This window comes from Euprymna scolopes, chromosome 18 (genome assembly GCF_053919585.1).
Source record: "Euprymna scolopes isolate OS-2025 chromosome 18, ASM5391958v1, whole genome shotgun sequence".
Lineage (NCBI taxonomy): Eukaryota > Metazoa > Mollusca > Cephalopoda > Sepiida > Sepiolidae > Euprymna > Euprymna scolopes.
In genome coordinates, this window is record NC_136499.1 from 100,798,561 (window position 1) to 100,810,624 (window position 12,064).

Consider the following 12,064-nt stretch of genomic DNA (forward strand, 5'->3'; position numbering starts at 1 on the left):
TTTTTTAGTTGTTGTTTCACTTTTTGTTGGATTTTTTGATCTTCTAAATCCACATTTATTTATTATCTGATGGTCGGGTCCGTACCAAGTGGTATATATATTATTTTAATTGGAATTCATTATTGAGATGAGTATTATTTATATTAATTTATTTATTGCGGACTATTATTCTCATCTTTTATTAGTTGTTGTTTCATGACGTTTCGGCCAACTATTCCTCAGGCCTTCATCAGGTGATCGGAGTAATAGTCTGCAAAAAATAAATTAATATAAATAATACTCATCTCAATAATGAATTCCAATTAAAAGAATATATGGATTATTTTATTGAAAATATTTACTCAATATTATGCTGAAAATATTGCAACAGTATTATTGTGGATTCATCTTTGAGTTGCTTTACGCTAATAACTTCAGAAGGGCTCAAACATGACTTAATTAACCTGATTAAGATCTGCCCCCCCCCATTTCTTGGCTGTAACTTGCTATATTTCTGTATCTAATATTTATCTAGTCACTTGACTAGATTAATCAATCACCTATCCACTCTTCAAATATGAATCATTTGGCCTTGAGACTAAACTCTCTCTGTCAAATTAAATGAAAAAAAAAAAAAAAAAAAAAAACAGGTTATCCAGTATGTGATCTCTCTTTAGAACTGTTCATTTTGAGATGGTGGAGAGAGTTGTTTCCAGCTCCTCTGTTTTCTGAAAGTTCTGAAAGTAATGCCTTGGGAGTTTTTTTTTTTTTTTTTTTTTTTTTTGATGTGGTGTTTTTCTAAGATTAGTGTTTCCAGTCTCACTGAAATTTCCTTCTACGAGCAATGTATTCTAGGAGTAGTGTCCCCCCCCCCCCCCGAGTAATAATGGTACTCTCTCTGTAAAATTTCCTTCTATTAGTAGGTATCCCAAACTGAATGGTTTTTTTTTTAAATATACCAAAAAACTTTGTTGGTATCCATATATAGTACTTCAAATTATGTAAAACAAAACAAAAAAATATACTAAATTTATCTTGGTATCGCAATTAGTAGTTGGGTTATGCCCATTCAGAATTAGTTGGGCATTGTGTTTTGTGTTATACTGAATGCTGAACTTAGTCATATTTTTCTATGCCTCGTTCACTGTGCACTCACGAGGGACCATGCATGCTTCACTTGTTCTAACATGTAAGCATGGTTCAAAGCACCATTAGCCAGAAAAACAGGTCAAATGTACCAAACTTTACCAAACCTTTTGTAAAAGTTACCTATTAAAGATACAAGCATAAGATTTTTATACTTGACTAATATTTGACTGAGGAATTTCAACAACAAAAAAAGTTGATTTCTTTCTGATATTAGATGATTTTGTGAAATGATCTAACTTTTTGCATCTAAAAAAAATAAAAATGAATTGACATCAAAACTTTGAGATTTGCTATATTAAAAGAAATCAATTTTTAAACAAAGAGTTTATTCAGGCTTCTACATTGCGAGTGAAACAGTCGCATTTGCGAGTAATTTTTCAAAGTGGCGACTAGAAATAATGAAACGCTTATCTTTTGGCGATTGTATTTCTTTCACTGACAATCTTCCAAAGCTCACTCCTGAGTGAAAAATATCTTTTCAATTGTTTTTCTGTTAATAAAACGAACAAAGTCAAATTATTTAAACAATAAAAAGTTTAACAAAACAATATACTTTGTTTTTTAACAAAGGCTGTTTAAAAAACATCTGAGGAAATTCGAATGTTTATAACTTCAAGTATCAACATAAAATTTCGGTGTATATTTAAAATTACACTTATTAAAAAAAAGATACATAAAAATCTATATGATGTACATACTCGTCATAGAACGATGATGTCATATTCTAAAAATCATGTAGGCTTGGTTAATAGCTTCTTTTTTTTTTATATATATATTTTTTTCAATTCGGTTTCCATTTTCATTAAAGGACTGCCTTCAAATAAGACCAAAAGTTTATTGTCACCTGACAATGTCTTTTTAAACTGAAACAGTAGATTTATTGTAGCAACTTATTGTAATTCTGTTTCTCTAGATTGAATAAAATAATATCCTGATAGTGATGTTTACATCTATGCGTACTAGAATTGTCTGTAAGGATCTGTGGCATCGTGGTTAGAGTACTTGGTGAAAGTCAGTTGTAAGTTACGTTCTTCTGAAGGTTGAAAATACAATTGTGAATTATTTAGGGTTAGGGCTGATGGAATGAGAGCATGCTACCCTTGTGGATTAAATAAAGCATGCTGTTCAAAATGGCAGATTGCCGAGTTCCAACAGAAAGATTCCCGAGTTCAACAAGATATATCTGAAGGAGATCGGAGATCACATCGACCGAAACGTTTTAAAAATAATACTCAAGATAAGAACTTTGCACTGAAGAATTTTTCACTGGACTTTGCACCAAAGAATCTGAATAATATGAATGGAAAGTTAACATGAAATTGTAAATATTTATTCAGAAAGAAAGTGAAAGGACAGAGAGGAAGAAGAGAGAAAAAAAAAAGTGGGCAAAAGAGAGAAAAGAAGAAGTAAACTTTTGCTATTATTACAATGCCAGTTTAAAGGAAAAGGGGTCTTATGTTTAAGATGGAGAGAAATCATGTATAAACATGCATTGTTTTCTATTTTTTGTTAAATTAATAAAAAAATAATTACAACTTAACTGTGAGCAGTGTTAAATGAGATTTATATGAATTTTATTGATTATTATTATTGAGGAAACCCTACTTTATGTAAATGTCATAAAAGGTATGATTTTAAAAACTAAACTGGGTTATAGCAAGACCGTCTTAAAAGACAAGATGGCCGGTGGGCAAAAATAATTTAATCTGCTGACGTCATCACGGATAGTCCATACCGGTGACACCGGTAGTCACCGGTAGGCATTCGTAACGTCTTGAAGTCAGTGTAATATTTCTTTTTTTTATTAAAATGCCTTCACGGTGCATCGTTCCAACTTGCTGAGAAAATTATCGTAAAGGACCAAAAAGTGACAGTATTTTCATTTCCGAAAGATAAAGAATTATAATGCAGTAAAAAAAAAAGATTTTACACCATCTCCATTCAGCAAAGTAAGTTTTAACGTGCTCCCCCCCCTGTATTTAACACGATGTAACTATAATTTAATTCAATATTATCATCCTAAATGTTCTACCATTCAAAAGAAGAAGCTTCAAATAAATTGCTAATATTAAAAAAATTTTTTTTACAGCATACAAAACTAATGAAAATGCGAGACAACATCGACTCTTTAAAACACGATTTTTTTAAGCTGTTGACACACGTTTTAAAAATCTAACAATAATTTATTTTTCTGAAATTTTTCAATATTTAAAAATAAATTATGCCGGCTGATAAAATTTTTAAACTTTTTTTTAAAGCTAGAAAGATAAAATTAAAAAATACTTATATATATATATATATATATATATATATATATATATATATATATATATGAAACTAAACTAAAAAAAAAAAAAAAAACGCGCGTTCACTCGTGGTCTTAAACAGTCTTGGCCTTCGGGACCAGATCAAAGTGTAGTATCTGTTCTCCAGATGCTGCATTCTATTTCTTGTTCTCTTTCGGTGGAGGAGAAATCCTTCACGACTGAGACAATTTTTATTTTTGTACCTTTTCTCCACGTTAAAAAACGACCCTGGTGTCTAACTCTGTCCCGTGGGGAGGCATAGTAAATAAGTACAATTCATTTCATTAACGTAATTGGGTTTGTATTACTGTACACATAGATTCGAAAAAGTTGTCAAAAACAAATATATAACAAATAAATGTTATCAAAGGCAAGATAAGTTACTTTTCTACCAAATATTTTTCGTGTTTTTATTCAATGTAACATGTTTATTCAGCTCGAAAAACATAGTGTTTACCGATGTATTCGAAAATTCAAGATGGCGTCTGATTCTCTCTTTAACACGGTAAGTTTGGGATAAGGTGTTATAAATACAAAACTATACAACATACTATTAAAAACCCGCCGAATATATGTCAACCTATGTCACGGTAACATATATTGAGCGAGTTTTTAACAGTATTTTATCCGGTTTTGTATTTATAACACCTTTTCCCAAACTTACCGTGTTAAAGAGAGAATCAGACGCCATCTGGAATTTTCGAATACATCGGTAAACACTATGTTTTTCGAGCTGAATAAACATGTTACATTGAATAAAAACACGAAAAATATATCCAGTTTGGCAGAAAAGTAACTTATCTTGCCTTTGATAACATTTATTTGTTATATATTTGTTTTTTGACAACTTTTTCGAATCTATGTGTACAGTAATACAAACCCACGTATTTTAACAAACTGAAAATATGGATATAAAAAAATGATTTTGCATGTTATTTTTGTTATGTGGTGAAATAATCTTAAATAAGAAACATGATTTTTTCTTTAGGTTAATTTTTTTACTGTGCAATATTTTATGAATTTATTAAAAATATTGTTTTTGATTTTGAAAAAATATTGTGGTTCATTTTGATTAAAAAATATTCATTTTGATTAAAAAATATTCATTTTGATTTAAAAAAAATATTCATTTTGATTTTAAAAAAAAGTTTAATTTTAATATTTGTTTATTGTCTTAACTCATATCAAATGTTTTGCTTGTGTTCTGCTTCAAATATTCATAATCTTACATGCATAATTTTCATTTGATTATATTAAATAAACTTCAAGTTTATTTCAAATCAAATCGTGTTCCTTCACTTTTTTAAAATGTAATTTATAAGTAATTAAAGAACGCATTCTAATCTTTAAAATCTATAATACAACGAAATATTCAATTGCTTATAATATACTTAAACAAATAACTTGTGTTTTTTTTTTATTTTTTTATTATTAATATTAGATGAGTTTCAGTATAAATCGTGTTCTTTCTTTATTTCTTTATTTTAATCCAATTTTGAAGTTTTGTAACGCTGTCTGTAAAAATTACTGTTCATTATTGACAGTCTAAGAGTTCCACATATCTTGCTTGTTGGGACCTCGGCGATGACGTCATTTTTTCAGCTGGCCGGCCATCTTTATAACGAAGGCCACGGTTATAGTCAGCTAACGTATTTTCTAACTTCCAGCATAGCACTACCAGAAGTGGTGACAAGACAAATTAGTTCCTCCACTTTAATTGTTCTTCAGTATTTCGATTGTGAAGTGATTTCTTGAAATAACATATAAGAAAAGGACATTATATTAAAAAGTATACAATAAAAGGGTTTGTGTTACTATACACATAGATTCAAAAAAGAGGTAAAAAAACAAACATATAAAAAATAAATGTTATCAAAGGCAAGATAAGTTACTCTTCTGCCTATCTGCAAAAGTTTTTAGTGGTTTTACTTTAAAACATGTAATCGGTTCAAAAATCATAAAAAAGAAAAATGGCGGCATGCTCACTGTTGAACACGGTAAGTTTGAGAAAATGAGTTCAAACAAAAAAGTTACCCAAAATACTGCTAGAAACCCACTGAATATATGTCTGCCTATGTCACGGTAACATATATTCAGTGAGTTTCTAACAGTATTTTGTATATTTTTTTTGTTTAAACTCGTTTTCCCAAACTTACCGTGTTCAACAGCGAGCATGCCGCCATTTGCATTTTTCAAATACATCAGTAAACACTGTATGCTACCCGTTACATTAAATAAAAACACTAAAAAAATTATTCAGTTAGGTAGAAAAGTAACTTATCTAGCCTTTTATTTGTTATATATTTGTTTTTTGAGAACTTTTTCGAATCTATGTGTATAGTAAAACAAACCCCAATAAAGATTAACAAAATTTTACAGATAAAAATAACACAGTTAGTCTTTATTTGCACTTTCAATAACAAAATTTAAAAAATAAAGGTTTTATTTAAAAAAATGTGTCTTCAATAATTCTTAATTAAAATATGACCAAAAAAAACTTTTCAATGATTATTAAACACAAAAAAAAAACGATCGGAAAACATAATAAAAAACAAACAAACTAGTACATGCACAAGGGAGACATAAGAGAAAAAAGTGAAGGAAATGGTTTGCCGTGTCACCGCTTTCGGTAGCACTACATTGGAAGTTAGGAAGTACATTAGCTGACTATAACCCTAAATTGCTATAAAATTGGAACTTGCAAATTTTTTTATGAAAATTAACTTAAAATTCTATGCTTCACCTACTAAATTGAATAAAAGCCTTTCATAATGAAATGGAATTATTTTTAAAAGTGGATTAATTAAGAGTGTGGATGGCATAGAAACATTGTTGGAAAAAAAATGGAACTAAAGGCATTTGTTGTTAAAATAGTTACATGATTTAAATCAGCATGCAAAAAAATCGGTGCTTCTATATTATACAAACGGAAAAAATATTGAATTTCAAGTAGAAACAAATGATACATACGTAATTGTCATATCACAAATAGTAACATATCCCAAAATGATGGAAAACGATAAGGTAGAAAAAATAACTGTTAATGAAAAACTGTTTTTGATAAAGTTTACATGGGGAATAAATTTTGTCCGACATTTTCAATTATGTTCGTCATGTGACGTAAGCAACAAAATTTAATTGTCTCCCCTGTCAACTTATCTTTCATTAGGAAGTGTAATACAGTGATTTTGCTTCCTTTCACAAGTTTCTATTTCCATTAATAATTATTTTTCTACCTTATCTTTTTTCATAACTTCTGGATATTTGAGACCTGACAATTACATAGGTACCATTTGTTTCACTTGAAATTCAATATTTTTTCCGTTTGTATAATATAGAAGCGCTAATCATTGTGAAAAAAGATTATCTATAGATAAAAGGCAAAACAGCCGCGCATGTTTTTGTATGTCCAACAAAGGATATTTTTTTTCGGGGGGGGGGGGCTCTCGAGAGGGTTACTATTTTTTAAAAACTTTTTATATACTCCCTAGATCATAATATCTACGAGTTGCGAACGGACGTCATATCTACATTTATTTACAGTGACTTTTAAAAAATTCATGCTATTCAGTCCTTTTGCGTGTTTGTTGGTCTTTTTCGTATAAATAAAGCGAAACTAATCGAAAGCAAAGCTGTTAGTGGCCTTTCATGCCGGGACGTCTTGAAAGCAATTAACTTTGATCAATGTGGGGAAAACTCTTCATATCAGACAATTGCTATTCATTTGAGAGTCCCCCCTTTTTCTAGGAAGTTTGGTTTCCCCAACATCACAGGGAAACAAATAAATGAAATGGTGGAAGCTGAATTGGCCTTCAGCCAACATTTATTTCTGCACCTATGTATTCATTTAGCAAGTCAACTTTTTGATTGACATTGCTATGGCTTCATAACGTAGCAATAAGATGTCACGTTTTCTTTCACTTTCGTTTTCCGCCTTCACGTCACGGGTTTGTCATGAGTTCAAGCCTGCCTACTAACTTGTTTATGCTGTTTTTTTTTGTTTGTTTTTTTGTGCTCAACACACAGCTCCAAACACCTGAGTAGCACCAGGTACCCCTGCTAGTATCATTAGAAAAAAGAAAGATTAAATGCTATTTATATACTAATTCAGAGCTTTACATTGCAATTGAAACAGTTGCATTTGCAAGTGATTTTTTTTTCCCCCAAGTGATGACTAGAAATAAAACACTTTCAGTGTTTTTTTTTTTTCACTGACAATCGTCCAAAGCTCGTTACTGAATGAAAAATATCTTTTCAATCTTTATTTTTTTTTTAATAAAACAAGCGAAGTCAATTTAAACAATAAAAGTCTATTAGAACAATATACTCCTATATTTTTATTTTTCGATGTGTGTGTGTTAAAAACATCTAAAAAGAAATTAGAATGTTTATACGTTCAAGTCTTAACATAAAATCCAGTGTATATTTAGAATTACACTTATTTAAAAAAAAAAAAAAAAAAATACAGAAAAATCTTTATGATGTACATACTTGTCATGGAACGAAGATGTCATATTCTAAAAATCATGTGGGTTTGGCTAGTAACTATTCTTTTTGGCTAGTAAACAAAAATATTTTGTTGTCAAAGGTCAACTAAAGATAAATTTGTCTGTAGAGATGTGTAATTTCATAAATATAATTTAAAAAATAGTTGCGATATCGTAAGTTAAATTTTACAAATGTTTCACCGTTTTTACCCATTTTTGCAGCATAAACGAGTTTGGAATATTTACTAAGAGTAATGTTTTCTGAGCATAATGCAATGTATTCTGAGAGCAATGCATACTACAAATATAAAATAATCATCCTACCATTGTCAAATGTAATTCTATAGAACTAATGGGACCTGTGGAAATTCCACAGGGAACTGATTCATATGTAATATATTGATGTTGGCATTCTGTAGATATTCAGCGTAAATGGAGATGTTCTGATATCATTGTAGCTTTTTTGTTAAAACTGCAAAAGTATTTATCCAAGCAAGCAGGGACACCCGGTGTAGCCAGGTCGTAAAATATGCTTAAATATATTTTAATTCTTGCAGATTTTGTACATATTATTATAGAGTTAATAATATTCTATAGATTTTTATATATTATAAAGTTGCGATTTCAAAAATAAAAATATATCCATATGACTTGGGTTCATCAGCTTGAATCGAAACCGAATCCCAAACTTATGAAGAAATCTTGATAAAATTATTCATAAAAAAAAAATAGATTACTAAGGTGCCATTAGCTAAACTCGTACCCAAGACTTATGAAGAATTCTTGATAAAATTATTTAAAAAAAATAGATTATTGGAGTGCCATTAGCTATAACCAAAACTTATGAGGAATTGTTGGTAAAATTATTATTATTTTTTATTACCTTTTCACCCCAAACAAGGCACATTGCCACTTTTATGTAGGGGGCTACTTTCAGGGACATAATCTACAGGGGTACTATGTGGGTAGCAAGATGTCGGTTCACGTTACACTTGAACTTCTGCATGTCAGTACAGTTGCGGAAGCAGGAACCCGGAAGGGAATTCCAAAGTCTAGCGGTTCTGGGGAAGAAACTACTGGAGTAGAAGGCTCTCTTACATCTAGGGATCTCTACTGTGAAGGGGTGTGATTTAGCTGCTTGTCGGGTTTGTCCGGGGTATTTACATCAAGGGGGTACAAGTGCTTGCAGTTCGTCGGAGTATTCACCGTTAAAGTACTTGTAGAACAGGCATAGGGATTCTACATTTTGTCGCTGGGAAAATGATGACTTAAGTGCCATCAGCTATGATTGAAACCGAAACCATGAAGAATTCTTAGTCAAATTATTTATAAAAAAAATAGATGACTTGAGTGCCATTAGCTATAACCGAAACCAAAACTTATTAAGAATTCTTGGTAAAATTATTTATTACAAGCAATGGAAGTACATAACAATTAAACAACCCTTACTTGGCCTTCGGGACAAGATCAAAGTGTAGTATCTGTTCTTCAGATGCTGCACTTCAATTTCTTGTTCTCTATCAGTGGAGGAGAAATCCTTCACGACTGAGACAATTTTTATTTTTGTTCCTTTTCTCCACGTTAAAAAACGACCCTGGTGTCTAACTCTGTCCCGTGGGGAGGCATTGTAAATAGGAACAATTAAACAACCCGGATGTAAGTGTGACACAGAAAATAACACGCACGCTATCGTATTAATATATAGAATTACATTTGACAATTTTATTTAGCATTGAATAATCCATAGATGGTTGATATGCTACAAAACAAACCAAACCATCGGTACCCATCTTATCCCCCACTCCCCAATCAATCAGACTATGGGGAAAAGTAAATTTGAACCTAGAGATTGATGTTCATCTCCTTCTCACTGCAGGAAGATGTGACACAAGGTGAGGAATGTGAGACTTGAAAAGGCCAAGCTCCTTAGAGAAAGAGCTCGTAAAAAAAAAAAAAAAAAATTGACTAGTCAACCCCATCTGCATTCCCCGGTAGGGGTGCCTCAGGCGATAAGCAATAAACTAACCCCTTTTCAAAAGATAAGAAGGCAATGCCTGAGAGGGGTGATCTCCTAGAGCTGACCAGGACCATACTTTGGTCAACGAAGAAGAAGCCTCCTCAACAGTAGCGTAGATGATGTGGACTGATTTGTAGAATTTCAATTCTGAGTCGTTTGTTGAATATTTTGATTTCTGTTTATTTTGTTTACTCGAAAAGAAAAAAAAATTATTCCAAATATTTTTACGCTTTTTTTTTCCTCTAGATTTGATTTGCTTTATTGTCATGGCGGGAGATAAGAAGACCCTTGATTTTAGGAATAAATATATTCTTGCGCCTATGGTTAGAGTCGGCACTCTTCCCATGCGGCTTTTAGCTCTTGACTATGGAGCGGATCTTGTGTACACCGAGGTAAGTCTTTATTTATTTTTTATTTTGACAAAATCGATGGGTTCTTATCCAGAATTTTTTTATATTAAAAAACAAAATAATAAAGAAAAACTCTGTATGACGTACATACCTCTGATGAAACAAAAATATCATATTCCAAAAATTATGTACATTGATCAAGTAGTTTTATTTTTAAATAAGAAAATCATTTTTAAGCGATTAACAGGAATTTGTATTATTATTCATCGGACTACTGTTCTCATCTTGAGTGTGATTTTCACAATGTTTTGGTCGATGTAACCTCCAACCTTCTTCAGGTGTATCTTGTCGAACTCAGGAATGTGTATGTCGAACTCTGGAATTTGGACGGAATTTTGAGTGGAACCTTTTATTTACTTCAGGGGGTAGTACGGGAGTAGCATGCTCTTGTTCCATCAGCTATGACTGGTTCGCAAGGACCCATAGCGCAGTGGTTAGAGTACTGGGAAAAATCAATTGTAAAAGTGATATCTTCCTGGAGGTTGAAGGTTCAATCCTTCGTGTAGGCAACCGAAAAAATACATTTGTGAATTACTTAGGACCTCTATCCAGTCATGGCTGATGGAAGAAGAACATGCTACCCCCATGAAGTAAATAAAGGGTTCTGCTTGAAATTCCGTCCAAATTCCGGAGTTCAATAAAATACACCTGGAGCAGGTTGGAGGTTATACCGACTGAAATGTGAAAATGAGAACAGTAGTCCGATGAATAATACAAATGACCAATACACATCTCAAAAATTCAGAAACGTCATAACAGGAATTTGTACAAATTGCAACATAAATCTATTTGTGAATAAGTATGAATTATTGTTGAGTTATCACTTTTTTTTGGTTGTTTTTTGAGTCTTTATTTATCCATCTTTCGCAAATCTATCTTTATCATTCCCTCCCATTTTTTTTTCTGTGCCTTTCCAAACCAACTGAACCTATTACTTCAACTGTTCTACATCTATTAACCCAAGAACTCTTATCCATTATTTCAATGTGACCAAACCAACAAAGTCTCCTGTTCTGCCTACATATCCTTCTACTGTCTAGATCTAATCGTCATCTGAAGTCATCAGATCTAATCCTTCTTTAAGACTCACAGCACATGTCCTCAAACCATCACTGATCAAGTTTTTACTTCCTTACATCATCACACTTCATAAGCATGCCAGATAGACTCTCCCCTTGGTCGACAGCGATAACGCTCTGCTAGTTTGTAATGACAGAAGTTCCCAGAATTTACCCCATCCACTCCAAACATTTGCAATCACTAACACCTGCTCCTCCCTGTGTTCTGATATTAACATCAAGGTAACAGGTCTTCCGAACCACCTCGATAGCAGATATTGAATTATCATGCAGCATCTCTGTTGTAGAACCTGTATGAAACTCTCTGTACAATGCTTCGAAGACCCAATGAAAAACAGCACACCTGGTACAAAACCCTGATGTATTCTTACTGCGACATTAAAGCTGCAACTAAATGTGCTGCTAATTTGAGCATTTTTATGCATTGTTTGAACGACGTCCATCAACCACCCATTTGCACCTAATTTACACAAAGTACACCAGACAACATCTCTTAACACTCTGTTAAAAGCTTTCTTCAAATCTAGAAAAACAAAATGTAGGGTTTTTTTCTATCAATATATATATATATATATATATATGTTAGAAAAGCATTTCATCCAAAGATGGATTTATTTTATGTAAACAACATTCTGTT

The 12,064-nt window shown here is 31.7% G+C and overlaps 1 protein-coding gene across 3 annotated transcripts in view; it reads left to right on the forward strand.

The window, feature by feature from the left end:
- LOC145297716 (tRNA-dihydrouridine(20) synthase [NAD(P)+]-like) overlaps positions 1-12,064 on the forward strand; it is a 255,634-nt gene that overhangs the window by 29,005 nt on the left and 214,565 nt on the right. For all 3 annotated transcript variants that reach the window (XM_080143929.1, XM_080143926.1, XM_080143927.1), the window contains exon 2: positions 10,185-10,330. Coding sequence is in view for 1 of the 3 variants with exons in the window: in XM_080143926.1 (XP_080000052.1) it covers positions 10,205-10,330 (126 nt within the window). In the remaining 2 variants the exon portion in view is untranslated. The remainder of the gene's footprint in view (positions 1-10,184; positions 10,331-12,064) is intronic.